At 34.7% G+C, this 27,914-nt stretch overlaps 2 protein-coding genes across 2 annotated transcripts in view; both read left to right on the top strand.

Moving 5' to 3' along the window:
* Positions 1 to 304: 304 nt before the first annotated feature.
* LOC106103242 overlaps positions 305 to 27,914 on the top strand; it is a 27,805-nt gene continuing 195 nt past the window's right edge. Inside the window, exons 1-3 of the mRNA XM_013282939.1 lie at positions 305 to 560; positions 22,004 to 26,464; positions 26,660 to 27,914. The exon at positions 26,660 to 27,914 is cut by the window's right edge and continues 195 nt beyond it. Of these exons, the coding sequence (XP_013138393.1) occupies positions 22,004 to 26,464; positions 26,660 to 27,589 (5,391 nt within the window). The 5' untranslated portion in view covers positions 305 to 560 and the 3' untranslated portion in view covers positions 27,590 to 27,914. The remainder of the gene's footprint in view (positions 561 to 22,003; positions 26,465 to 26,659) is intronic.
* Positions 20,211 to 20,911, top strand: LOC106103243. Its single transcript, XM_013282940.1, has one exon. It carries the CDS (start codon positions 20,283 to 20,285, stop codon positions 20,787 to 20,789), a length of 507 nt encoding a protein of 168 aa, XP_013138394.1. The 5' UTR covers positions 20,211 to 20,282; the 3' UTR covers positions 20,790 to 20,911.

The raw sequence follows: 27,914 nt of genomic DNA, 5'->3' as shown, positions 1-27,914 counted from the left end.
AAAAGTCTTTTAATTCGATGTTAACCTACTTAGCAAGTTTAACTTATTTTTCGGTGTTTCCTAATTAATTAAAAATTACAGCATGTTCCAATATACTTAACAGTTGAAACTTGACCCACTATTTGAAAGGTGGTAATGTAAAGTTTGTAATGAACATGAAAATCACAAAGATACATAATTTTACATGTTACCAAAATATTTTACTAAATCAATACCTATTTTCTCTAACAGATTGATCATTGCTACAGACAGACAAGGTGTCTAAATGTTTATATGAGCACACCTCCACCTGCCGCGGACAGAGAATGTAGAGCCGGACCCCGACAGTCAGTCAGTACGCGTCTTTCCCCGGGGTAACACGTGCCCAAAGGTTAAACCTCTAAGCTCCAGGTTAATTCAGGTTAACCGAAAATACGTATAGTGTAACGATGAACCATTTTTGTACAAAGGAAAATGTGATTCAGTCTGCAGAGGGTTAACATTTTTTGGGTTCGTTATTTGTGTGGACGAAAGTTAAAAAAAAAGGATTTTTTTTAGTGATAACAGTGGTCGCAAAAAAGGTAAGTTTTTGTTTGTTTTTGGTTTAATTTTTTTATTATTTTATATGCTTACGGAATGTGTTTAGAAAAGTCTTGAATGAACTTGTCACAATTTAATACCTTGAAATAAATTAAGCTCGCTTTAACTTCTTGAAAGCTTAGTTGCGTTCTACATTTTAACATAAAGGTTCCTTATGGACGAAACAAAATTAATAAATTTATTACTGAAAATTATTAATTATTTATAAGAATTTATTATAATTTCAGAAGACAAATTTAATAGGAAAATTATCTGATAATTTAAACTCTCTTTTCTAAAATTCTCTTCTGTCTATGTAATATAATATGTATAGTTCTTGTAAATATCATATGTGTAATATTCTGTTACATGAGTTAAATAAATTATTATTATTATTATTAAACAAACGTTTCAAATATAGCGCCTGTCCGTAACTTCGTTCGCGTAGAGCTTGAAATTTCAAAGCCACTCCTGTAAGCAATTCCGCCGAAGGAACATTACTCAGTACAGATTTTTGGCCCTCTTAGACGTTTAGGGTACGAAGTTATTAAAATCCTATCTCTATGCTAGTCTAAGTAGTAACAGACAACTCTATGCAAAGACAACTCTATTTTAAAGTCTTTAAGTTCTGTAGTTTCGAGTGTATTTTGATACATTAGTCAGAATACCCTTCTATATAGATACATGATAAAGATAACTACATTTTTATTTAAACAGAATAAATATTGAAATACAGTTTATATAAAACAATCTTTGTTGAACGTTTTAACACCAAAGACAATACCAATCTATGTAATATTTTGAGAAGCTGCACTTCTTAGACATAATAGATTCTCTATTGTTTATATTTTCATATCTATCACCTATTATCATGACATATTTTGACTAGAAATCCGCTATATTGTAAACTATTAACACGTGTGTTTCATTTTTAAATATTTTATAATTATAATTTCTCACAATCAAATTCCACTACCGATACTAGTCATTAAAACATTTCTTGTGAGAAAATGATGGGAAGGGGAAATATCCTCTCTCGGTGCGTCTCCTCTGTTTAATAAAGTTGGTATCTGCGAATCCGGTTGTTTCTCACCAGCGGACTCTTCGCTATTACTGCGAATTCATGTGTCCACTTGCGCCTTTGCCATTTCGTTAATAATAAAAAAATAGCTCTTTTTATTCAAACAGTATTAGTTCTAGAGGTGATAAGAATGTTTCCCGTTGGGTCGATGGACCCATCGAACGTACCGCTCAAGAGCAACTTACGTTTCTTGAAAAAAAATTTAAAAAAGATTCTTTAGTTGATTTCATTATAACGTCAATCGACACTGGAATATATTATGTCTTCAAGAAAACACAATCATTGTCATTTGTCACCGCGTGGAAATCTTTAGCCACAAGACGAATTTCTCTCCCTATGTTTTCACTTGGCGATAATCTCTGTAGGTCAGTGGAGCCTCGGGGTAAAAGCGACGAGAAACTTGTGTGCTTTACTGTACGTATTTAGTTAAATGATATCTTATTTGTACAACTAATGTATTAAGAGATTTTATTTGCCTAAGAAATGTAAATTTATCTTACTTTCTAGAACTCGAAAAATAGACATTGTTCTGTCAATGAGGTACAGATGCCACATTAAAATTGTAATATTTTTCATTTTAACATCAGAACTATTGTTTACAATCTAACAATGTTGACAATTTAACGGTGACATAACTGCATTGAACTTGAGTAGAGAATCAAAACAGTTGTTTTGTTACCGTATAGTGTTTATCTTATACAAGATGGCAGTACGCCAAATGTCTCGGTCGTTAAAACTCTTACCAAGTTCAAGTCAAGGTCGAAATATGCATTGCATACATTTAATTTCATTATTTTAGTATAAGTTTTCGTCCGCGACTCCGTCCGCGTGGAATTAAAAATAAATAGTAAAAAGCCTATATGTTCTTGCAGTCTATCCGCTGTATCTATACCAAATTTTATCGAGATCCGTTCAGCAAGTTTAGGGTACAAACTCTAACAAACATCCATCCCGCTAAACTTTCGCATTTATAAAATTAGTAAAAAGTAAGATTACATTTATTTGTAGAGTAGTTAAATATTCTTATAGAAACAGTGTACGCGATAATTGAACCTGAAATAGAAAATGATATGTAACATTATTAACGGTAACATAGAATGTTTGTTCGCTGATAGAGTAAAGATTTTTAAATTTTTACTTTCATTAGATAAGAGTCTCTATTTTAATTAAGCTAAACTATGATTGAATACAATTTCTAAGTCAAATGTAACACACCCTGTATGTAGTCAAAAATTTTCGCATCATACAGGATGTGTAATATTTGATTTAGAAGTTGTATTCAATCTTAGTTATTTGTTAGATATTTATTGTGCAGTTTGCCGGCGACATTGTGTAAATTATTGCACACTGTCGCCGGATTAATGAATGGAAAGTCGCTTCTATGTAAGCTAATGCCGCACGTTGTTGTGAAACTTATACATACTTGATTTACGATCACTTCAAGTTATCTTACAATGACTTACTGACGATATATTCTGTGTTTTAATACAACACTTAACTAAAATCTTTACATTGCTTGCCAACAATAAAATGTTATTTAAAACTAAAGATCGGATATCAATCGGATAAACTGATCTAAGATCGGTTTTCTTATTCCCATTTTAATTAAACTAAATTTCGGATTTGTCAACGAAATTTCGTATAACTACTACGTAAAGAAATTCCATGTTTTATTCTTTAATGTGAAAAATAAGAAAAAGTAAGTAAGAATCATCCAGACATTTCGTAACAATGATTTACGAACACTTTTCACTCTGACATCCTGTAATAAAACACAATAATATACTAAAAGTTAAAGTTCAAAGTTAGTCATAAAACATCGATCTCTACTACATCAGACCGGTTAGTCATTATCGACCACCGACCACATTGACCACGGTAACTACGCTGACCACGCTGACCACTCGGACCACCGCAGTCGCCGCTGACCGCTGACCACTTTCACTGAGATGAAGAAAGTTGTCAACTGATTAGAGTGTCGCAGAGAAATCCGGAACCATTTGATAAATGATAATAAACATAAAGCCAGTGTCAATTGACGTCTCGTAATATTGACGGTGAAATGCAGGATTTGTGTGCTCAAGGAATAGTGTCGTAATATTATGTAAATTTATTTGTGCAAATATTACAAACATTATACATGCAAAATATACATAAAAGACTTAAGAGTTTTTCTAATTATAGCTACTATTGAATAAATGGATTATATTTTAATAGATATATTAACAGTATAACTATAATAAAATTATAAAAGTTTCGCCGTTTATTTAGTCAAATGTAAATTTGTCAATTTAGTCAAATCCCGTCCTAGACTGTTTGCTAAGCATATCAAAGCAAATCTTTAGGAGACATGAATATATTACGTGACGATGTCGAGTTAGTGTCGTTACGTGTCGGTGTCGTATCGTGTACGTGACGGACGGTGGTCGCGGTGTCAATGCTCGGTGGCGTGCTCGCGCTCTCCGCTACACCTGCTTTGTGGCGCACTGGGACGACTGTTTTCATTCGCTACTCCGTTACGTCTTTGCTTATAGTTGTAGATATCTAGGAGTTAGATGTGATGGATATTTATCAATTCCATCACGATGGACATAGAACAATAGATCTAACCTTTCATATATTTTATTATAAAAATTCCGAACGGTTGTCGATCTGTTTAGTAGTTAGTTACTGTATCATAGTAAGTAATACTTGGATAAAACAAATGACCTGCTTTTTTAATCGATTTACCGACACATTCAAAATTATTATTTTATCACTAACTTACACTAGGGACCGACATTAATTTCGAGATGAATTAATTACAACATGTTAATAATTAATTATAACGTAACGTATGTGTGTTGTCGTGTCGTATAACAATGGGCAGTGGCACAGCGCGTGGTTCCGCCTGCCGCGCTCCGCTCCACATCTGGAGCTCGGATTTCTCTCGCGTCTCGCAGCGGGATCGAATCCTACGATGCTATTGTTGCGGTTTTTAACATTTCATATATCAATATTTTCTATAAGTATGTCTCTAAAGTGCACATTGTGTATTGTAAATTAGTATGAATGGTAAATTAAGTTCTTACATATGAAAAAAACTATGACAACTTCAAAACATTTCAAACAGAAGAAAATCGTACTACGATTGATTCGTATATCGTCAGATAAATTTTTTTAAACATCACTATAATATTTTTTAAGCAAATAATTTCCGAAGTTTGTAAGTGTTGTAATTTAAAATATTTAGAATACAGGAAAACAGTTATTAATAAAATTAACTGACCTTTTCAAATAGTAAAGCAATTTGTTATATCCTGAACTACAGGATATAATAATAACTTCGATATCTGAATATCCGACAGAATTGCACTGAGAGAACGATTAATATTTTATTGAAATTACAGTTTATTGAAATTTTACCAAACTAAAAATGAATAAGTGGTAATTAAAGTGCTAAAAACTAAAAAAAACAGATTACGGTCATATCTATATCATAATTGCCCTATAAAAGCATGACATTAATAAAATTAAATAAAATACGGATTGATTATTAAAAATAAATTACTCTTAAATGTCACTGGAGCAATATTACACTAATTGCCAGTAAAGTATTATTACAAGGATTTCTGCAATCAACAAAATTACGATTCGATTTAAATATTTATCTCAAATTAACTCAGATATTTGCCATAATTATTATTTTCCCGTTAACGCTACCATCTTTCTATTTACAACAGATTTCATCGGAACGTTCAATTAATTTGGGAAATCTAACAACAGGAGGTATTTATTTCTTATAATAGAGGAAACTTCCGACATTGAATCTCATACAAAGCATGCCAATAAATATTTTTTCTGCTAGTTAGAACCCAGCCCAATACTACTAATTTTAAAGGATTTATAACTGAGTAAATGCACAACAAATCGTATCGAGTCGAATAGAAAACATTGAGAAAAAATATACGCTACATTTTATCCAGAAACATATACGTTCTAATAAGGGTTGTTACACTTTTGACATAAGATCCTAGGAAAGAAGTAACTAAATACATAGATAGTAACTTCGTAAATTACGGGCAACAGCTAGATTATCTTTCACAAAAAATGACGAAAAACATTATAATTTAGCATTCAAAACATGAATACTCATATCTTGTATCATTTCGACAATAACAATGAACATAAAAGCGCGGATATGAGAACATGTGAAACATTTTATAGTTAACATAAAAGAGTAACGTAAAGTTACATAAGAGTACCGAATAGCCGTGACACAATGAATTAGTGTGTACGGAGAAGGCCGGATGAAAGTGGCTCGCGGCTCGCGGCCGGCGAAAGTGAAACAGCCTACGACATTCCGGTGGGAACTGACGCCGCAACACTTGCCGGACGACGCGCTGACCACTCTATATCTATTCTTTATATTTATGATAATATTATAAAGAGGAAAATATGTTTAGATTTTCGTATTTATTACAATAACTAAATAATGTACAAGGGCAGATTCCAAAAATTCACCATCAAAAGCTACGTTATCGCTGAATAACATAGGCTATATTTTTCTTAATTTCACGTCGACAAAGTCGCTAGTAAGAGCTAGTTTAAAATAGATATACTTTTAACATTTACGACAATTAAAACTAACCTATATAACTTTAAAGAAATATTACGATAGGCTTCCATTGCATAATTATATGCATAGTCCGACCGACATACTCGTAGTTAATATTAAAACCCTTATTATATTGCGGAAAGATATATCTTTCTTTTACACGTGGGATGTAATTTTCATTATTTTTCATCAAATTACATTATTGTATGTACAAAAGTGGAAGACAATGTTTAAAATATTTCTTTTGTTTTCTACAATGTACTAAAACATTAAAAAGAGTAACATTTCTGTTACTATATTAAAACTAGTTCAGTGTCTTTTAGTACATAAAACATGTACTAATATAGTTAATGTTAAACAAATCGTCCCCATTCTAACTAGTTCTATAAAGTATTCAAACTCGAAAAAAAACTGTTAAGTAATCAGCGAAATCATACCAGAAAAAACTACGTATGTACATATGTGACTATATTTAGAAGCATTGCCCTAATGTACAAAATCCGGTTACTCTACATAATTTCGTAATCAACATGTTACAAGTTAGTTATATCATGTACATAACTTAAATTAACTATGTACTAATTAGTTTAATTTCATAAGAAAGTTTTATCTTTACTTAAATGTATGCAATTATTCTGAAAACATTGGAATGTTATTTAACACAATGAAGTATTATGCAAGTTAAGAATGCGACAAAAAAATAAGGGATTATTATAAATATTAACGGATATTAACTTCACTTGTTTATTATTCTTAAAAATGGTCTCTCGAATTGAAATAGCAAATTAATGTTTTTTGATTGACACTTTTTAATCTAAGTTTATTGAAATTGTTTAAGTATTTTGTAATGTTTAAGTATTACACGATTTGATTACCTTAGCTCCAGCAAGCAGTAAGTTATGACTTACATCAGTTACATACAATCAGTAGTTAGAGCAGTTCTCCTTGGGCCCACGTAAACGTCGGTACGAGCGTAGGCCTCACTTGTAACGCCTACGACAAAATCTTATGTAACGTACATAGATGTATACGAAGATAGGATACAAAATAATAGCTGTTGCTGTTTACTGCGTCCGCGTGGACATAAAAAAATAGTATAAAACAGTGGTTTTGTAGCTTTATAATGGTGCAAGATATTTTGAAATCGACACAACGATTTTTGAGTTATTTCATTACAAACCAAAGTGCAAAAATACAAATCGTTCCTCTTTATAATATTAGTATAGAAACAGATTTAACTAAAGTGAATATTTTGAAAACATTTGTAATGACTCTACCTAGTTTATAGATATTCTTATTGAAATCTATGTTTATACATAAGGCTTTATCACAATTTTTTCAGGTAACTATTACAATAGTTAGTTTAAAACACACTGTCACCTTGTCTACTATAAAATAAACGTACAAGCCACAACGCTGCAAAATCTCTCATTTTCGCTTACGTAGAAATGCAGATAATAAATGTGTCTCTTAGATTTCTAACTACAACTTAGTTTCTACAACTTAAAGTACTGAGCTAAGTGATGTTTTCACAATTATAACTGTGTTTCTTTATTTTATTATAATTTTTTGCATCGTGTTAACAAAATAATTACGATTGCAGTTTATTTTCTAAAAGTAGGAAGCAATATTTAATCCACTTTTGCGAATGTATTTATTAATATTGGAATAAATTGATCGGTGTTATAAATATAAATTAATTCCGAATTTCTCTTTTCACGCATTACATATAAATTGCTTAAGATAAAGCCAAAAGTGTTTAATATTTCGAATTAACGTAAAAAACATATTTAGTTGTGTAACATAGCGCTAAGCTTAACTACAGAGTTACGTCACCTTCATGATATTAAAATTAAACTTTACTCGCTTAATTGCAATCAGATGTTTTTGGTTTCTGTTTCTGAATATCGCATATTGCAATGCTAATAGCCCAATGTTTAAGAAAGAACCCAATTACTTGATCTTTTTCTTCTTTGACTATCTTAAACCACAAACCTGGAGCTTTTGGGAATTGCTTAAATACTAGAAAATTCTGAATAAGTAATCCTCTTTTTTTAGTGTGAAACTAAGTCTTTATAAACAGACAATTTTTTCATTTTAAATAATTTGAATTTTTGCAGTTGTATACAAAATTCACACAGAGAAAAACAATGGCACATTTTACGTGTTACTCGTAAGTTACAAATAAGAAGTTGTAAGCGTTTATTATCTTAATGAATCAAGTTACGAACAATGCATACTTTGGTGTTATTTCTTAAGTATAAATGTTACATTTTTCTGGTTAATTAACTTAGTTTTTGATACTATTAAACATTACTATTTTGAATACATGAAATTGTGTTACATTTTTTCACATTTTGGTTTAATTTTCTTTAATGTTTATATATGAATAGTAGAATGAAACTATTAATTCCATTTTAAAATGATACCATACATTTATTCCGTGAAAACTGATGTTTACGTATACTTGTAGGGCAACTGTTGAGCGATTGTCGATTGTTTCCCAGCCAATTCAACTGTTTAGATGCACAACATCGAGTAGTGCGCGCACCTCCACATAAGTTTATAGGAATCAAAGAACGACTAAATAGTTGTGCGATAGAATAGTTTAGTCAAAGGTGTGCGCGCGCTCTGACAATACAAAATTGTAATTTACTTATAATTCCGCACGCACTGCAGTATGAGGGCAAATGACGTTGTCAGCTCGCCAGTACGAATAGGAATTGTCAGTAATAAGTGACAATGCGGTTTGTGGGCCGGACTCAGGATTCAAGTCTGACTCAAGTTATGTCACTAATAAGACTGTAACACTGTCTTATATCATACCAAATTGTTTACGACTGATTTACAAATATCCAGTAAGTTTTTAATTAAGTAATTTAAATACAAATGTACCATGAACATTGTGATCGCTAATTGCATATATCGGTAATGGGAACTTGACATTTATAGACAATTAATATTAAAGCTCCGCCCACCAGCAAGGTTTGTTTTAAGGTCATCGCACACCGGCAATTACGGATTAGTAACAATAGTTTTGCGGTCATGGTGTTGTTGCGAGAGAGTGCGTGAGTTCTAACACGGCCATGGATTTCAAATCATGTGAATTACCTATTTGAAATTGATCTTCTCTTTAGAAATGTCTTTTACTAACATACAGAATTATTAACTTTGGCTATTACTAGCTAACAATCAGTCAAAACATCTCTTGATTTTCTCTCATATAACAACATAAAATTTAAAACCAATATTTTTTATTTACAAAGGCATTTCACCTGTAAAAGCCTACGATATCATATTTAAAATGGCGGTTTTATTTATAGTAAGTGTACTATAAAAGGAAATTCCTCCTTATTTGTCTGTTATAAGTCTCTACAATCAACGTAATATAACGCACTCCGCATTCTAAGCGAGTCCTTTAATGTTTGAAGGCACACGACCGAGGCCGCGTTAAGTGCGTTAAGTTACACAACTTAAGTTACAACGTTTACTTACAACTAGTGAAAGTGCGTTAATCGATTTTTGGATAAACAAAGCAGACCTTATTAAAATTATCTGTTTATTCCTGAGTGTTACTAGCACGATACATTTGAATTGATTTTTTTTAAATGGAAAATAAAACGAATTTAATAGACGATAATTTAAATAGTATTAAATGATGACATTTCTTAATTATTTTAATTAAGGTAAAAATACCAATTATTAAAGCTATTAATATAATTATTATCGAAATTAAATTAATCTGTAATGGTGTTAAATAATCATAATTTAATAAAAGTATTTCAAATAGCGAGCAATATCCGCTTTTAAACTAAATATTCACTTTCGCGCTAAAAGCTTTAAAACTTCAAAAGAAAACTAATATAGTAAACAGGAAATGAATTATCATAATATATTTTATAATTTCTTATAAGAAAGCTGTGGCCGTGAAATATGGCCGCCTCGATGACCCACAGACTGCACAGAACTGGTCAAGTTTAAATTAACGGAGAAAATAGAAAGTGATTTTTTTGGAAACACGATCGATATTATTTTCACTTTTTTCTTTTATTAATTTTTAATATGATTATAGACCAACTGACAGAACATTAGTATAATTTCCTTATATGTGAATATGTTTTCTATAAGAGTACGTAATATCGATTCCATCTTGACCATAGTCCAAATACTTTAAGGCTTTAAATTATTTTAAAGTGTGATTTAATAATTGTAATTAATTACATCAGCTCTCAGTTGTGATTGAATTCCTCTTCATTTTGTTGAGTTTAAATCTGGACCCACTTTATCGCGGAGACTGGCGAACTCCCTAAGTCATATATCAGAAATACAATTGTAGCTCAGTTTTAAATCACTTTTTAACTCGCAATTTGTTACATACGTATGATTTTGTAGGTCGTGGTATATTCTAGAGATTTTTTAAGTTTGATGTTGTTTTGTAGCGCGGAGCGGCGCGGGGGGAGGGAGGGAGGAGGATGGAACGTAGTCATACAGTTTATTATAGTTATTGGTTCTGCTTCGTTAATGTTCCTCCTTTCATCTAAGATTGATGATACGTTAGTCAATTGATTTAAGTTACAATGTATGTACATACGAGCTGTTGCCCGCGACTTCGTCCGCGTGGTTTTAGAAAACATACGAACTATATAAATAACAAAAAGCTACGTATCCCTCGGGAACAGGACACCTCGGGGATAAAGCTTATCCCATGTATACTCCAGACTTTGTTTTACATCTGTGCCAAATTTCAATAAGATATGTTGAACCGTTGCAGAATGATCGAGTAAACATCAAAAAACTAAATTAATGAATCCCACGGGAACCGTGACTTATCCCGGGATAAAACGTAGCCTATGTGTTCTTCCAGGCTATGCTCTAAACCTGTGCCAAATTTCATGGAAATCCGTTCAGCCGTTTAGGCTACAAACGCTAACAAACATCCATCCATCTAAACTTTCGCATTTATTATATAGTAAGCAAGATAAGATATACAACTTAAATATTAGGCATTTTATTGGAAGTTTCTATGTGTACTTCTATGTTCTCAATATAGGAGAAATTTTGTTAGATCACTTTCGAAGTTGATATACTAATTTAATTTAAATAAATTATTGATCTTATTGTAATTACTACATCAATTAAATCCAATTACTTAAATTGAAAGTGCGTGTGCACATATATTTAAAGGAAGTACAACATTAAAATACTTTCATAACTAATTCTATAAATCAATTGTTAATGAGACTTGATTTGGCTCTGTCATGGGAAACGGAAATGTGTTTTGTGCAGAAAGTGTGACGACTCTCTGAGGCTGACAAAACCACGGCGTCTTGCCGCTTAGTTATATTGAGACGAATTTATTAGAGCGGTAAAGTAAATTCCGACAATAGTTACCGCAACCGGATTCTTAAACGTAAATTAAATGATAACATTGATTTGTCTATTTGTAAAATCTTCTAGTATTAATCTATTAATTATTCTATTCAATTTTGCAAACATAGGTTAGATGCTATAAATTACCGTTTCATAGAAAACTATTTAACTACGTCGTAGTCTTTGACTCCAAAAATCAAACAAAGAAATAGGACCCACCTGCAAGCATTACCTTTCGGATAAAAAAAGAATATCAAAATCGGACCACTAGAGACGGAGTTATGCCGTGACAAACATAAAAAAAACATACAGACGAATTGAGTACCTCCTTCTTTTGGGAAGTCGGTCAAAAAGATATCAATGCAAGAAGCTTAAATGAAAGTTTATTATTATTATTTGCTGTCATTTCTAACTTTTATATAGTTAAGTGTAAATAATTTACTTTAATAAGTAGTACTAGAACACAGTTCCCTTCTCTGTGTGGTTAATAATACACACTGTACGCTCCAAGGCCAGCGCAAACTGACCTACGCTATGCTAAACTGTACCATTGTTACAAAGCGAAAGGTTTCTTACAATGCAAATTGATGTGATTTTCTTGCTGATAGTACAATGTATTGATTCTATAATGTGTTCCCACGGGATTGAGTAACGTGTGCAAAATATTTGATATAAAGACGTGATTGAATGTAGCCCCCACCGAGACCTTACTATTGTTATATACAATGTATTGAATAAAATTATTATTAAATAATTAGTTAATTAACTACTAATAGTATGCAGAAAATATATCTTAAAGTATAATCTACAGTTATAAGATTTTATCGTTTAATAAAATATAATTATACATTGCGGGTTATAACATCTTTTTGTGCATGCGATCGGCTGTTAAAAGGTCAATGTATTGTAAAACACTTTCATTGACGGCTTTTTCAAGTCAAGTTAATAACCTTGGTAATGGGAACTTTCTTGCTGCTTATGTACCACATAGGACGACTTATTAGCTATCATTAATATGTCGATAGGCTTAGAGAGATGAATGGATTGCATGAAAGGTGAAATCAAGAATGGAGTGATGACTGAGATGATGGCAGATTAATCTGGAAGATGCAACCCTTCAACCACCTTATTAGAGTAGGAGTTATCCTACGTCCTAAATCGTTTTACGGAGGTTACTCCGTAAAACGATTTACTATTAGTAATATTTTAATGTTCGTTTACAGTTATGTACAGCATATGACTGTTTACAATAATCAACAAGGTAACAACTTCGTATTTATTCATTTCGTGACTCAGTGCTAATTAAAACTTTATATAACCTTTATGTAAGCATACAGACCCTATTTAGTGCTGAGATAACTTAACGAGCTTTTTTAGATCAAGTTAAACTTAGTCATTGCATGAGATATAGTGACATAGTACACATGTTAGTCATAAGTATTCTAACTTTACTGGACTTAACAACTTAACAGTTGTTAAGTTCAGTAAGTATATTGGCAAAGACTAAGTAACAACCACCCCCAGCGTTTCATATCCAACACAACTTATAATAAGTGATTTTGCTTTAAAAATCATGTGATATTTTATTGTTCATTAAATTAATATTAGTTACTATTTAGATTAAACTTTTTATAAGTTCCATAATTTTAAAAACTATCTGCAAACACAGTGACAGTAAATTCCAAAACCTTTGAGCATCAGTTATCTTTTAACTACGTGATTAACCTCAAGTAGTCCAAAACCATGCGTGATCCTCGCAAAGTTACGTCACTAGATGTCCGACACGGCACGCCAACGCCCCGACACGCCGACACGCCGCACCGACAAGCCGACACACCGACACAGACGCCGACACACTTTCTCCGACACTATCGATACAGAGAGAGCCGAAACTACATCATTAAAACACGTGGCTTGTTATCTAAAACATTAATAACAATACGATGTCAAAATCCTCTACAGGTGTCGTCTGAATAAACCATTGATAAGAAAATTTGTCTCAAAAGGATCCAGTTAACGCCCTCATCGTATGTGTGCGTACTCTATAGTTCTTTTAGCGTCATCTTTGAAAAAATATTAAGAGCGGGCGCACACTTGACTGTTGTGCGATTCTCGATTGTTTCGCAGCTAATTCAACTGTGTAGTAACACAACTAAACATCGAGTAGTGTGCGCACCTTCATTTAAGCTCAAAGGAATTAAAGTGAGACGAAACAGTTCTGTGATAGTTTAGTCAGTGTGCGCGCGCTAAAGGTCGTAAGCCCATGAGAACGTATGTCAATAAATAAGTATTATTGTTAACTATTATGTATAATCGTAGTTACAATAGATTGTTAGACAACACCTGGCATAGAACGTGTTCAGAATGTTGACCTTTTCAATAATAGACCTCGTGCTGTGTCCATTTAAAAGTTATCTATACAATTTAAGAAACTGCAGTGCAAATCCTCGATCGTTCAGTTTGTAACGGCTCATCTTATTATCACTACTCAAAGGTTGCTTATGTGTGGAGAAGTAACTCAGGCCATCGTCATAATCTCCTCTACCTCATCCTACTCCCGTAGGATTGGTGCACCAGGTTTTCGTCCTCCAAAGCACTCTATCATCCGTCATCTAAGCAATCACTTCCTTCTTGATCATGTCACCTTTCACGCAATCCATTCAATATTCTATAAATGAATAATACAATATGCAACGGAATCTGACATCCCTTAGAAAGCTGTCAGGATGGGTGGGCGATGTGTTGGCACGTGTGAAGAGAGATCTCACATCCGAGGAAAACTGGCAAACATCCGAGAATTACACTGATTACTATAATTATACTCATTTGTAATTGTATTATGAATACTTAGAACTTGCCAGGTACAACTATTTTTATTATTATTTTTAGTTACCTTTAGTTGATTAGTTTTTTAGGCATTTATTACGAATCTTATATATCTTTATTACTTTCCGAACGTCGGTGGCTCAGGGATCACTTGACTTGTATTGCAGGTCATAGGTTCGAATCCCGTCATGTACCAACGTGGTTTCAAATATCATACGAACATTTATCCAACGTTCTTATGATCAAGGAAACATCGTAATACTTTCACATATCTGTGCAGAAGATCAAAGATATGAGTTAATCAACATGCAGTGTGCCAGCATGGTTGACAATGTTCCGAACCCTTAGTAGGAACGGATAGTGAAGTAACGATGAAGCTTTATTTGATACTTCGTCTTCTTGAAAATTCGGTTACAAAATACCATTCGTAATAATTTGTATCGCTTGCGAAGTTTTTAAGGTATTTTGTTGTGCCGGCAGACGGCAGACGGCAGCCGGCAGCCGGCCGTAGACATTGATTGTTCACGTAATGATTTTATTAAAGTGTAAACAAAACAAAAATCAACTTTCTATAGAATTTGTTTAAACTTTCACTTTGCTTATGAAGTAGTTAAGATGAAGGCAATAAAACACATCACTGAAATAACACGTGTAAAATCGTAGTTACATCGTCGTTTTAATCTTTAAGCTAAAAGTAACAGCTCTATATATCTGATGCCACTAACTTTTACTCAACTTAATATACTTAAATACGACATAAGCGCTCGTGACTTGTAATTAGATGAAAACATCGGTCAAGATACGAGACTTGACCGCTAGAGGTCATTAGTCATCTCACGGGGTCACTGACCGCTAGTAAGAGGCTTCGGCTATTGTGATGGGTCGTTGGTTTATTTATGATTTTTCAATGTTAGTAAATACACTACGAGTTCGTGATAACATTTTTTACTAATAAAAGGCTTAGCTGAAAGACGAGATTATTTTTTTATTCATTAAACTCAAAAGTCGTGAAATATTTTAAAGAGGTAATTAATATTAAAGAATTTAAAACCAAAAACAAAGTCCTTTATAATTCAATAATATCTTACGTATCTCGATTGCGGTCAGTTTGCGTACAAAAACCTGCAATTTAAAGGCTTTATTCGGTTCGACCAGTTTGGGCGAAAGTGAACGCTTCGGCGGTGAAAAGTGAATTTATACAGCGCCTCCGGTGCGGCGCGGCGTGCTCGGATAACTTTTTGTATCCCTTCGCTGAATATGTTATGGGAAGTACTGCTGACAAAGAGATTTTTAAACAAGTATTTGGCGAAGTACACCTGCCTAAGAACAGATAAATTGTATTAAAGGTGACATTATCAAGGGTGTCACAACTGAGAAGACGGAAAGTCTAAAAAGAAAAAAGATTAGAGGGAGTTAGAATGATTTTAAAGAATTTTGTTTGTCCCGAAAATCGAATTTTAATTTCTATCGCAAGACAGCTATAAATCAGTGATATCGAGGGATGCCATAAAACTATTACAGCGTCAATAATCGAAGGTATCCGGCTGGAACCGGACCGAACCGGTTTAGTACCGCCATCGGCCGGATTTTTTTCAAACTAGATCGGTCACTCTTCCTGTCGTTTAACTTTTTTCTTACACATTTCTATCGCTTGCCCCAACTTTGGTTGCGTAGTCGTGAGAATTCTCGCATAGAATATTCTAGTTGACTTTAATAATTTGATGTTTACACTCAAATTAACAAATGGACATGCAACAGATCGATTGTGAATGTCGCCAATTTTTAATCTGGCCAGACAAGTTAAAAATTTCGGAAACTAGTAAATTGTATAACGTCTATTCCGTTACTACAAAGAACATTGAAACATCCACTTCATAGGTTAAAATAAAATAGGTCCAATTTTATTGTAAAGTTGTATAAAGCGGTTATCTACTACAAATCTAATATCACATTATGTGTTGATAGACATAATTACTATTTTCCCTTGTCTCTTGTTCAAGTAAAACTACAATTTAATCGCTAAATCATATCAAATTGCGGAACACATTTACAATGTCTTCCTTATGGAGAGCTGAGCCGATTGCCGCTCAGTTAAGCCACAATAGCTCTTGTCTTTTGTTTTCAGTAAACACATTGAAATCAAGACCTAAACTTTTTAAATAAAGAACAAACAATTTCTAACACTGTTCAAAGCATTTTTGGCAATTTCCTTTTATCATTAGAAATTTTGTAGAGATTGTATGAGTTAATACTTTGCGTAACGGAGACTTAGTTTTAGTCTTCTTTTTATACCCACCTTCTTCTGATAATAAAATTATGGGAAAGAGATGTGGTTTTGGCAGAAGAGGGGACGTTCTGTTTCTGTGCGTCTTGTACTCCGTCGATTAAAGATGTCACGCATCTGAACTATAAATGTATATTGACTGTAGTCGCTTCGCTGTTCCGGCGAATACAGGTGACTGCTCGTGCTAACTAATTAAAAGAAATTGTATAATGTAAAACTAATGATTAGATAATGGCTAAAACCTCCAACAAGTTCTATCTAAATGCATGCCAGCACGCATCTTTGTTATTTATAAAACAATTGATTTAGGAGCGTGTTCTGCTCCGAATAGTAAACCGGAGTGGACAGCATTCCTCATCACTGAAGCGTATCAAGCGTTATGAAGCTGGATTGTTATACACTCGTAGACTTGATTCTAAAGTCTTATCGTAAAGTGAAGTGTTAGAGGAGAGATGTTTTGTTTGTGTGTGTGGTAATTTAAATCAGACAAATGACATTCAACGACAAGCAAACAGCTTGTCATTGCCATCAGAGACATCTATCAAACAGTTGACATTCTGTGTACATCTGATATTAATATTGCTCTACTGACATTTAAATGTATAGCTTAGCCAAAATTATTTCAAAGTCAAGCTAGCTTACTTTAACACATGTGCATAGTCTAGTTTCATAAATAGAGACAGTACAAAAGACAGTATTTGACAGCTGTCGTTATAATTAAACGCGCGCACAACTTTGACTAAACTGTCGCACAACTGTTTAGTCGCGCTTCGATTCCTATGAGGTTATATGGAGGTGCAACTAAACAGTTGAATTGGCTGCGAAACAATCGACAATCGCACCGAAAGTATAGTCAAAGGTGTGCGCTCTTAGTTTATTAAACGACCTCTTTCTTCCTATATATTAGCTGGTTTTATCTCTGTTCGGTTCTATTGCAGTTGTTAAGTTTGATACAACTAGAAGTTTCTCTCACTACTTGTTTGTCCCTGTAACTATTTCAATCTCTATGGTTACTTACACAATATTATGTAATATTTTACACCAATCAAAATTCCCTCAGACAATTGATATCAATACGTGAATACTGAATGAACTGAAGGATCAAAACAATGCAATTGTAGTAACGATTCAAGAGCATTGTACCCCATCCATTGAAGCATCAACAGAGAGTCGAGTTGCGGTCACTCTAGCTCGCACTTCCGACCACACAATGGACCAAAACATCGTACACAGTAAACAAACTCTCTAATTAACATCGTTTATCTTCAGTATCCACTGCCAACAAACATATACAAATGAAGTATTGTATAAAAAAATATGAGCAATTTACAACGTTTTTAATAGTTTATCTAACTAGCTTTCACCCGCGACTCTGTTCCAGTGGAATCAAAAAAAAATGAGTAGCTAATGTATTCTTCCAGACTATCTACTCTACCAAACCAAACTTCATCGCAATCCGTTCAGCTGTTTGGGCTACAAAGTCTAACAAACATCCATCAATCTATGTAAACTTTCACATTTATAATGTTAGTAAGATAAGATTTAGTTAAATTCGATGTAAGTTTTTAAAGTAACAAAGACGTTTGATAGATTATCTGTATTCGTTTTCAGGTCATTGTTAGTACTTCAAATGTAAAGCTGTGTCAGTGTTCATTGTGAGGCTTGCTTAAGTTCCTGCGGACGCTACGATCGTTTTAATTGTTCTTCGGATAGCATATATAAATGGACTAAAGTGTTGTAACGAATGATTTTCATACATCTCGTTGGAACTTGTTCTCTTCTTGAATGAAAAGACTCCGTCAAAAATAATGTTTGTTAGCTTCAAGAGATGGCGCTAAAATCATATATTCCAAAGATTAATCCTATGTTCTATTGTGTTGATTACTATAAAGGGATAGAGGGAGCCTTATGTGTAACGGCTGATAAATAAACCATGCCTTTCAGTTCCTTCGTGTAGTGATCAGAACAGTATGCAAACTATAATTTGTCGCGTATTACGTAAAAGGGAACGCAATGTAGAAAGAGGGCGTGCGGGTGCGAGTGCGAAGCGCGTTCCATTCCACGCAACGCGTCCGATATAATCAGCGACGCGACACCGCGGATGTTGCGATTTGAGCGTGCTTAAATTGTTTTTAAAAATGTTATCTATTTTAAAGGCTTCTGATGCCCCCCAAACTAATGATAATTAATTTCTCCTGCGGCACTTTTGATTTCATGCCTATTTTCGTTAAACCCACACTGAGGTAAAGTAATTACACATCACCAATTAAATATAATTTTACTAGTAAAGTTATTAATTGGTTACATTTTACCACATAACTAGAAATATACGTGTTTGATAATAAATAATACGCAATGCACTGCAATTACTGCACGGATTTATGTCCAATCTCTTGTGATTTGATTTAATTGCAAACGCACGAGTTTGCGTAAACGCAGCGGCTGACGGTCGTTGACCGCAGTACAGCGCCATCTAGTGTTGAGATGCGATACAATAGTTACAATTGTTCCACATGACTGATTTTTCTAAGAAACAATGTCATTTATGTGCAGTGAAGAGAAATGCAATGGACGCTCACTTCCGCACTGCGAAGAAAACTGCAAGCAGATGACCAAATTATGCGAATCATAAGACAACAATATATCAATATAAGCATCCCGGCAATAAAATCTCATAACAAAGCACGTATTAATTAAAACAAATTGCAGTTTGAGTACAGAGTGTGTAAAAAGTGGAGAGATAGTATCCGTAACGTCGACTAAATTTTTATTAGATTTTTGGAGCGCCCCCTACTGGCCGTAAAGTTCACCGATAGATCTGATATAAATAATTCTTTCTTTAGTTATATAATAATAAAAATAAATAAATTCAGTCAGATGCGAGCGAGACTGCGAATAAAAACTAGTGTTATAAGAATTAAAAATCAATAGATAATACAAACGCACCTTTGGGTCATATAAACATTTTTATCAGAGAGACGTGACAAAACTCATACGTTAGATAAACGTTTATCAGTAAAATGAACTTTTGTTGTGCGTTATCTAACTGTGCGTTTCCACTGTAGAAAAACTTGATGCACAATACAAAATATAAAAAAAAAAACGTTTAATCCGCTCAAAACACATTGCAACCTACATGCATTTAAAATAAAACGTAAACAATAAAAATAAACTAGACTAACAATTAAAACTAGGGACAAGAAAAAGTACATAAAGAAATAAACACAGACATTCTAACCCATCTTGCAATGCAAATTTTGACAGGGTCATTCATCCCACTAAGGGGCTCGAAGCCGGTAAGTAAGGGGTGACAAGACCATAGTTAACCTGCATTGGGGGTTGACTTCACACATATATTTCAATTTCTTCGCCGATATGTCAACTGTTTAAACTTGAGCTACCAAAACATAGTCATTGCTCAATACAAAATTCACATTTTTTTTATAGTTATCATTATCACTAGTTTACTATGACCTTTTGTTTCGGAAGTCAATAATAAGATGATTCGTCTGTATAAATACGATGTAACGTCTCACTCCATACAATCGTAATACAACGCTTGAATCATGTTGAAATTGTTAACATTCGTGTGTATGGCAATTATTTGTCAGGCGAAAGATATCGATTCAGGGGAATTATTATACGGGACGTATAAAGTCGTGTACACATCACCAGAAGCGACGCAACCAATCCCATGCACAGAAGTTGTTTTCTCAAAACCACCAGAAAATGCTAATATAAATTGCCACTGTGAAAACCAACCGAAAAAGGAAATATTAATACACGAGAGAGTGAAATCGAGTCAGAATATGGAATTTAATTTGTTAGTTGATTTCGTTGATAATGTCGAGGATTTGGAATCGACGCTGGCCAATAAATGCTCGTGCACACCATCAAACAGATCGAGAACGATACTTCAGAAAGGAGGAGGTGATTCTTTACTGCAATATGTGCAAGGAGGTGCAAGAGCGTATGTGTTAGCTAAAGAAGTACCTAAGCCGGAGGAACTTAGAGCATTAATAAATAACTTCCCCAACTTAAGAGACGCTAAAGGTACCGTATTGTGCTCGTGATTAAGTTAATGTCTGTACTTGTTTAAAAACATGTCGTCTCTATCTATGTTAAGGAGAGTGAAAGGGACAGCAATGCTTTTTTTATATAATTCTTCGCCAGTGATATGATAAGTAAATGAATTTGAAAGATGAAATTGTTTTATTTTGTTGGTTTTAACTTATTTTTTTAGAATAATGACAAGTGTATTGCAAAAAATAGGACTTTCACAATTTTCATTTACAAGTTGGTTTGTGTGAAAAAACTACAATCTACAAACACAGATACATGCAACACTTAATTACAGTAATTTTTCCATACGTATTGATTGATCCGGCGCAGGCGCAGTGAAAGCGGGGCTTAAGGAGTCTGATGTTTTCACTTGGAAAGGAAAAGCTGCGGTTATTATCGTAGATGGAATATTATTGCGTCTATACTACGCTTGAAGATTGATGGACGTTTACGAAATGACTGCGGAAGTTGATGCCCTGACGTTTTATTTTGTACCATGAAGCGCAGATATTTACAATTTCTAGTAAATACATGTGTTTGATAATTCATTACTTCTAGGAACATTCGAAGTTATTCAATTTTTTTCACATCTACACTTACATAATATAATAATGGTTGGACAAACTGGGGTAATAGTCATGCTCGTTAAATAATAAGGGCGGGCTCACACTGCGCGACGTCACACGTAACATACAAACACGCGGACACAACGAATATGTAACGTTTACGTAACATCTTCAATATTCACTTGTAACGCGATTAAACTTACATTGTCAAGCTACACACCTTTAGTTTTAACTGTACAGTATTTAGGTGTAAAGATATTTTGAAACCTGAAGGTCGATCTTAGTCGATTTCCAAAAGGAGGAGGTTGTGTGGCTTATCATTCGGCTTTTAATATTAGCCCTTTAAATTTGAGTATTACAAAGCTATACCAAGATTTGAGTTATATTACATCATTTCATTTAGTTTCAGTTTAGTTAGCGACTAGATCTTTGAGCAATACCAGTGGAATAGCCTGGTTTTCCTTCAAAACACGTTTCTTGATAAATTATTTTAGTCGGCCGATATAACACGATACAATCTAAATGAATATTGTTGAACAAATTTAAATTAAAACTATACCTTATATCCATTTTACCTTTATTTTAATAAAATGTACTACTTTAAAATAAAGAATGACGTTCTAGGAAATGTTTATAAAACTATCGCACTTAACTTCCAGATGGCGCGCCACACCGTGCTTAGGATATTGAGTCTGCTGGTGGCGGTCGCTGCGACGCGCGCCGACAAGGAGCAGACGAGGTGGTCGCGGCAGATCAGCACGTATACCGCAGACATCAGTGACTGGGTGCCGCTGCCCGGCCCTGTAGAGAGAGAAATCACACAGACAAAGAAGCAACCAGTCGCAGAACCTCGTATACTCGCAGAACCCTTCCCCTCGTACACAAGGTCAAGCGGATTCAACCAGGATGCATTCCCTTCCAGAATGTTCCTAAACAGCCCGACCAATAGACAACTGTATTTACAGTCCCTACCTGCAGTACCTTCAGCCCCACAGAACTATTTAACAGACCAAGGATTTGGACAAAGCATTCGTTTCGGATTATCACAACCAAATTTCCCGTTGAACCAAGGATTCGTTTCTCAGCCGCTAACCTTTGAAACCATTCCCCAGTTGAATATGAAGCCACAACAAATCTCGCATAACCCACAAATAAAGTTTGAGACTGCCCCACAAATAAGCCAACCTATAAGACCTCAAGTACAACCTTTCATCACTCAATCCCCCATAAAGCCTGAAATACCCAAATACTTCGACGGATACCGTATACAAAATGTCAGCAATGATTTCAACACGAAGAGACCACAGTCGCTACAAAAATTGAAATATGACGGTGTGAAGACAGAAACTGTTCCACCAAACAAACCTAAAGTCGAGCGAGAGGAAGTTCAGTTGCTCTACGTTCCGCTGGAGTCGCTCAATTCTGGACAATTTAACTATAGAACTCCAATCGCTACCCCTCAAGTTATAAACTCTGATCTGTACAGTCAAATTCAAAAACAGTTTCCACCAATTCCTCCGCAAATACATAAACAAATTCCTGTGAATTCACCTCTTGTCAACAAACCATCTGCACATTACCAAAAGCAAAAAATAAAAAATGTGGCCAATTTAAACCCAAGTCAAGAAATATTCTCCACTTATAACGCAAAGACGAATACTATTGACCAAACACCTAAGTTTACAACATTGTCTACGCCGTTCCCCACCTTGCCGTCATCTACTCCAAAACCAAAAAAACTGAAGCCACACCAACCTCCACTAGCGATATTTTTAACACAAGAAGCAAGAAAGGATCATCAAGTCAAAGTCGGAGATGTTTTGTACTCTTTGAAAAACGCAAACACTATAGCTGTTCTGGACGCTGTTAACCCTCAAACTGCTCCGAAAGTATTCATCGGCCCCTCCTCCTTAACACCACCAGAAAACTATGTAAAATTCGACTTGCCATATTTGTCTAACATTGAAAACATTGAAAAGAAACTGCGACAGTTACCTTTCTTCGTAGCGCCACTAAGCTACAAAACGCCCCAAGGATTTGCGAAAATTCCTTTCCCTTCACCGCACGTGGGTTCTGTAGTAATTAATTCGCAAATTAACAAAGAGGCGCCGCCTCAAATTCATGCTACGACATTATCCGATTCCCCTCCCAGTTTTTACACGTATAATCAATTCCCAACGAAACAAGCACAAAATATAGAACCACAGAAATCTACCAATTATTATACAACTGCACCTCCAAAACCAAAAATACCTTCGAATTATGAACCGAATTATTATTCTTTTGACCACCAAGGAACGAGGAAAGAACCCGAGACTGTATCGAAAGCCAATTCTTATTTCCTAAGCAACATTGGAAGTCAATACAATGCAAATAATTACGTCAGTTTCCCATCAGCACCAAATCTACAATCACCAGAGGTAGTTCAAAACTATCCAACATATCAGAGTTCGACACCGCGTACGATTCCTACACAAAAACCTACAACAACAACGACGTCAACAACAACAACAACAACTACCACCACAACAACTCCAAAGCCTTCAACATACCCCAGTCAGCTGTTGGAAACCCATAATCCTTACTCTATAAACCACGCGTTCCATTTCAGTACTCCGATAGATTATCAAAACTTTTTCGACGAATACAAAGAAAATTATGCTACCCCCGGACAAGCTCCCAACTCACAAGCGCAACCTCAAGTAAATGTATCCTCACCGAGCCCAATTACTAATTCTCAAGAAACAGAAAGAACACAATCACTAATACAAGGATCACCAAATTACCAACAGGGTTATACACCAGAAGTACATTACGAGTCTGAAGTACAAAGTTCAAGATATCCCACTCATGATACAAACCCCCAAACAAATAAACAGACTTATTATAGTCAAACAAATAATCCTGTAATTCAAGAGGATAGTTTTAAGCCGAGCAGCGATCTCACACCGCCTAGGATCGTCAATGAACAAACACCAACTGAATCAGTTTTAAGTCCCGCAAACCCTCCAGCATACGATAACCCACCTGAATCAACTGAGAATCATATTCCCATAACAAATGCACCATTCGACTACAGTAAATACGACAATAGTTTCGGTGCAGGTGAATATGAACAATCAACTCAAAGTTCTACTACCACTACCACAACAACAACAACACGAAGACCACCTTTGAGGACCAGAGGCCGTCCGCGGTATCCTACAACCAAAGCCGATACCGGAGAGTATACAACTAAACAAACCATCACTCGAAGACCGCTCAGAGAGAGAAGGCCTCTGCCGAGCAGGACTAGATATGAACCGAACAAGATAACCACAGAGAAAACCGTCAAGAAACCAACTGAAGCAACTGAAACTACTACAAAATACACAAGAACAAGGACAAGAGGACGAGTTCATTATAGACCATCTGGTGCTGATGACATTCCTGGAAAACGATCGAAACAAAGCAGCAAAGAAAACGATCTGGCATATCAAAGAGATGTTTTACATCAAAACTATCCTGTAACACTTATGGAAAGGGCCAGCACAGCTGATATTGACGCGATCACTGAGCCAACATTCAAGGTTTCTTCCGCGAGCACAAGATATTCAGAAGATACAGAGAACGCATACAGCAATGATAAAGTTACTGTAACCGAACATTCCTTTAATACAGAAAATACAGAAAACTTAAACGAGTACTCCAAAGATTACTCAGCAGCAAATGTATTGTCGATAAGAAACGAAGAAAATGTTTATCAATCGGGAACTAGTCCTGCACCTGACAATACTTATGCTACACAGGAAGAATCAAAAGACGATGATACATACAGCAAACAAACAACTCCCATACAACCAACAGCAGTAGAAGAGACAACTGTGCCTGCTGCTACTGAACTAGCGACACAATTAAATGAGAATCATTATTCGCCAACTTACAAATATGATTCAATAAAAGAAGAGGTAGAAGAAACTACAACGCAACAGAATGTTGAAAACGATTATGTTCAAAGTGAAGGTGAAAATCAACAACAAGAGCAAGAGGAAAACGTTATTCAAACTACTCCATCATATAATAGAGTCCGAGTGCGTCCGGGAGTCATTAGGCAATACCATCAAAGTTCCACTGAGTCATCGAGAGTTAGAGTAGATAGAAGAAGGCCAGGGCAGGCAATAACATACCGACCCACATTCGATAAACGCAGAACTACGATGCGTATCGACGAAATAGAAGCTGATTTAAAAACGAAGCAAGTCCATTCACGTCCAGAGGTTCAAGACTACAGACATCCCGTTTATAAGCCTGAACCTACTACTGAACCGTCTGCCACAACTGCATTAACACAAGAAACAACTAAAAGAGGTCTATACCGTCGTAGACGACCAACATATACAGTGTCATCCACTGAGACTTCAACGAGTAAAAAATCTTATGAAACTAGAAATAGATTCAGGGGAAGACGTCCAACAGAAAAACCGACGGAGAAGCCGGAGGAACAAGCTGAAGTGACAACAACGACCACGCGGGACACACCGGCAGTTAGATATAGCGAAAGGCCGCGCTTTTCTGATAGATTCAACAGAAACCATGAGCCCGAGGAACAGGAAGATCAAGATCCGAACTATTCGATACAAAGACCTAAGTACGCCGTCCCAGATTCTAATCGATGGTCACCAAAAATTTCTACTAATTCATTCAAACCTTATAATCCAAACGATGTAATAGATGAAGTAAAAGTACCAGCAGTAGACCAACAGCCGGAAGGTCCTGAGCTCGACATAATCACAGCTAAAAATGAATATGACAATGTTCTCATCTCTGTAACTCCAGCGACAAACAACAGAGTTAATAAGAAGATTCCAGACATTCCCCCAACTCTAGAAGCACTAGTAGAACAGAGCCGATTAACAAAAACAGAAGGTACCGATACAATGTCAACATTTGAAAGTATGCTCGAAGAAGTAATGAAAAGTTTAGAAGAACAAGACGAGGACGAATACACAAAGAATGTGATGAAGCACAAAGGCGGAGAAATTGGGGAAATCCCGCCGGAAAAAATAATATCGCCTACAACGGTATCGCAAGATATCGTCACTTCGACGGCCGGCACTGAAGAAGCTGAACAAATAACTGAGGTATGTACAACTGCTTTTTAGTATTTTCATATATAGTCATTCCAATTAAAGTTCTTAGCTTCTCCTCTGTTTTAAGAACCTAAATACTCCCAACGATATCTAAAATGGTGATCTGTTTGTCCTAAATTAATAACTATAATTAACGTATGTTTAAATAATATATTAAAAATTCAACGTATGTTTTTTTTATTCCAGAAAGAGCATGAACGGAAAACACGACGCCGTGGATTTTGGAAAAAGGTGAAAGTACGTCCAGCAACCACCGAGTCATTCGAAGCGGCTGAATCTCAATATTACTCGAACGCGGTCAACCGACTGGGACAACCTGTGAAATTATCAAAAACAGGTCATGAAAAATCGGATAAAATTGACAAATCCAAACTCACAGTTACCACATACAAACCAACCTTTCAATTCATCAAAGAACTTTTCGAGACTGACAACGAAGACATGGAAATTACTCCAGATATAGAAATACCTAAAATAACAACAGTTAAATCAAATCAACATAAACAACACAATGATCGTCATAGAACCACAATCGCGTATACCACAAAAGAATCTGATGACAGTAATTATCCCAGTGAATTAGATTTGGGCACCGGATCTCCTGATTCTACTTTTGGAGCGAGTACATATTTCGGTGCCGTCACTGAACCTGTTATAACTAAAAAAGATCATTCTGTTGCCGACAGATCTGATGGTTTTAGCTTCATGGATTACTTATTCGGAGTTACTTCACCGAACGATGACGATAAAAAACCCAAGAAAGAAATTCTAATCGATGACAATATCGCATTAAATTTAACGACAATAGAACAATCTGAACAGATTAAAACAAAAACAACTACGGAAACAACATATATACCTGAAGAATTTACTGCAGTAACAACTAATGAAGATGTTGATAATAAATCTATTGATAAAAACCAAGATGTAACCAATAAAAATAATATTGTACGTGACTCTACGGAGCCTTTGCAAAACCACATAGAAACAACTACTATGTCTTCATTTATGGATTCTCTAAAAATAGTGAGTACATCAATGTCAACGGAGATATCACATGAAACAGAAATTTGTTTCAGAGGAAAATGTATTAAAACAAATAAACCAATGTTATAAAGTGATGACGAAAATGGTGCTAAGACTGTGTTCAAACTTATAGTGGAGTAAGTGACGAAACTGCAGCTATCGTATTGTATATTGTAGTTTTTAACCATCTCGAAGCTATTTCATTTACTTATACATTTTATTCATATTTATTACTACTTGCTTTAGTACGTATTTTACCAGTAATTTGGGTGAAATTTTGTAAATTGGCTTCAGTATAACTCTTTACTTAATTTCACCCTCGGTCTCTATTCAATAGGGAACCTATAATCTAATATTAAATTTAAGGTTAGTGTCTACTTAATTAACATAGGTGCCTATTTACACAAAAGAAATT

Source organism: Papilio polytes, unplaced genomic scaffold, assembly GCF_000836215.1.
Source record: "Papilio polytes unplaced genomic scaffold, Ppol_1.0 DF823835.1, whole genome shotgun sequence".
In the NCBI taxonomy this organism is placed as follows: Eukaryota; Metazoa; Arthropoda; class Insecta; order Lepidoptera; family Papilionidae; genus Papilio; species Papilio polytes.
The sequence above is the reverse complement of the archived record's forward strand: the minus strand, read 5'-3'. Positions and strand labels throughout refer to the sequence as shown.

Coding starts and splice junctions, on each gene's coding strand:
- LOC106103243 (XM_013282940.1), top strand. CDS start 20,283: ATGTTGAAATTGTTAACATTCGTGTGTATGGCAATTATTTGTCAGGCG.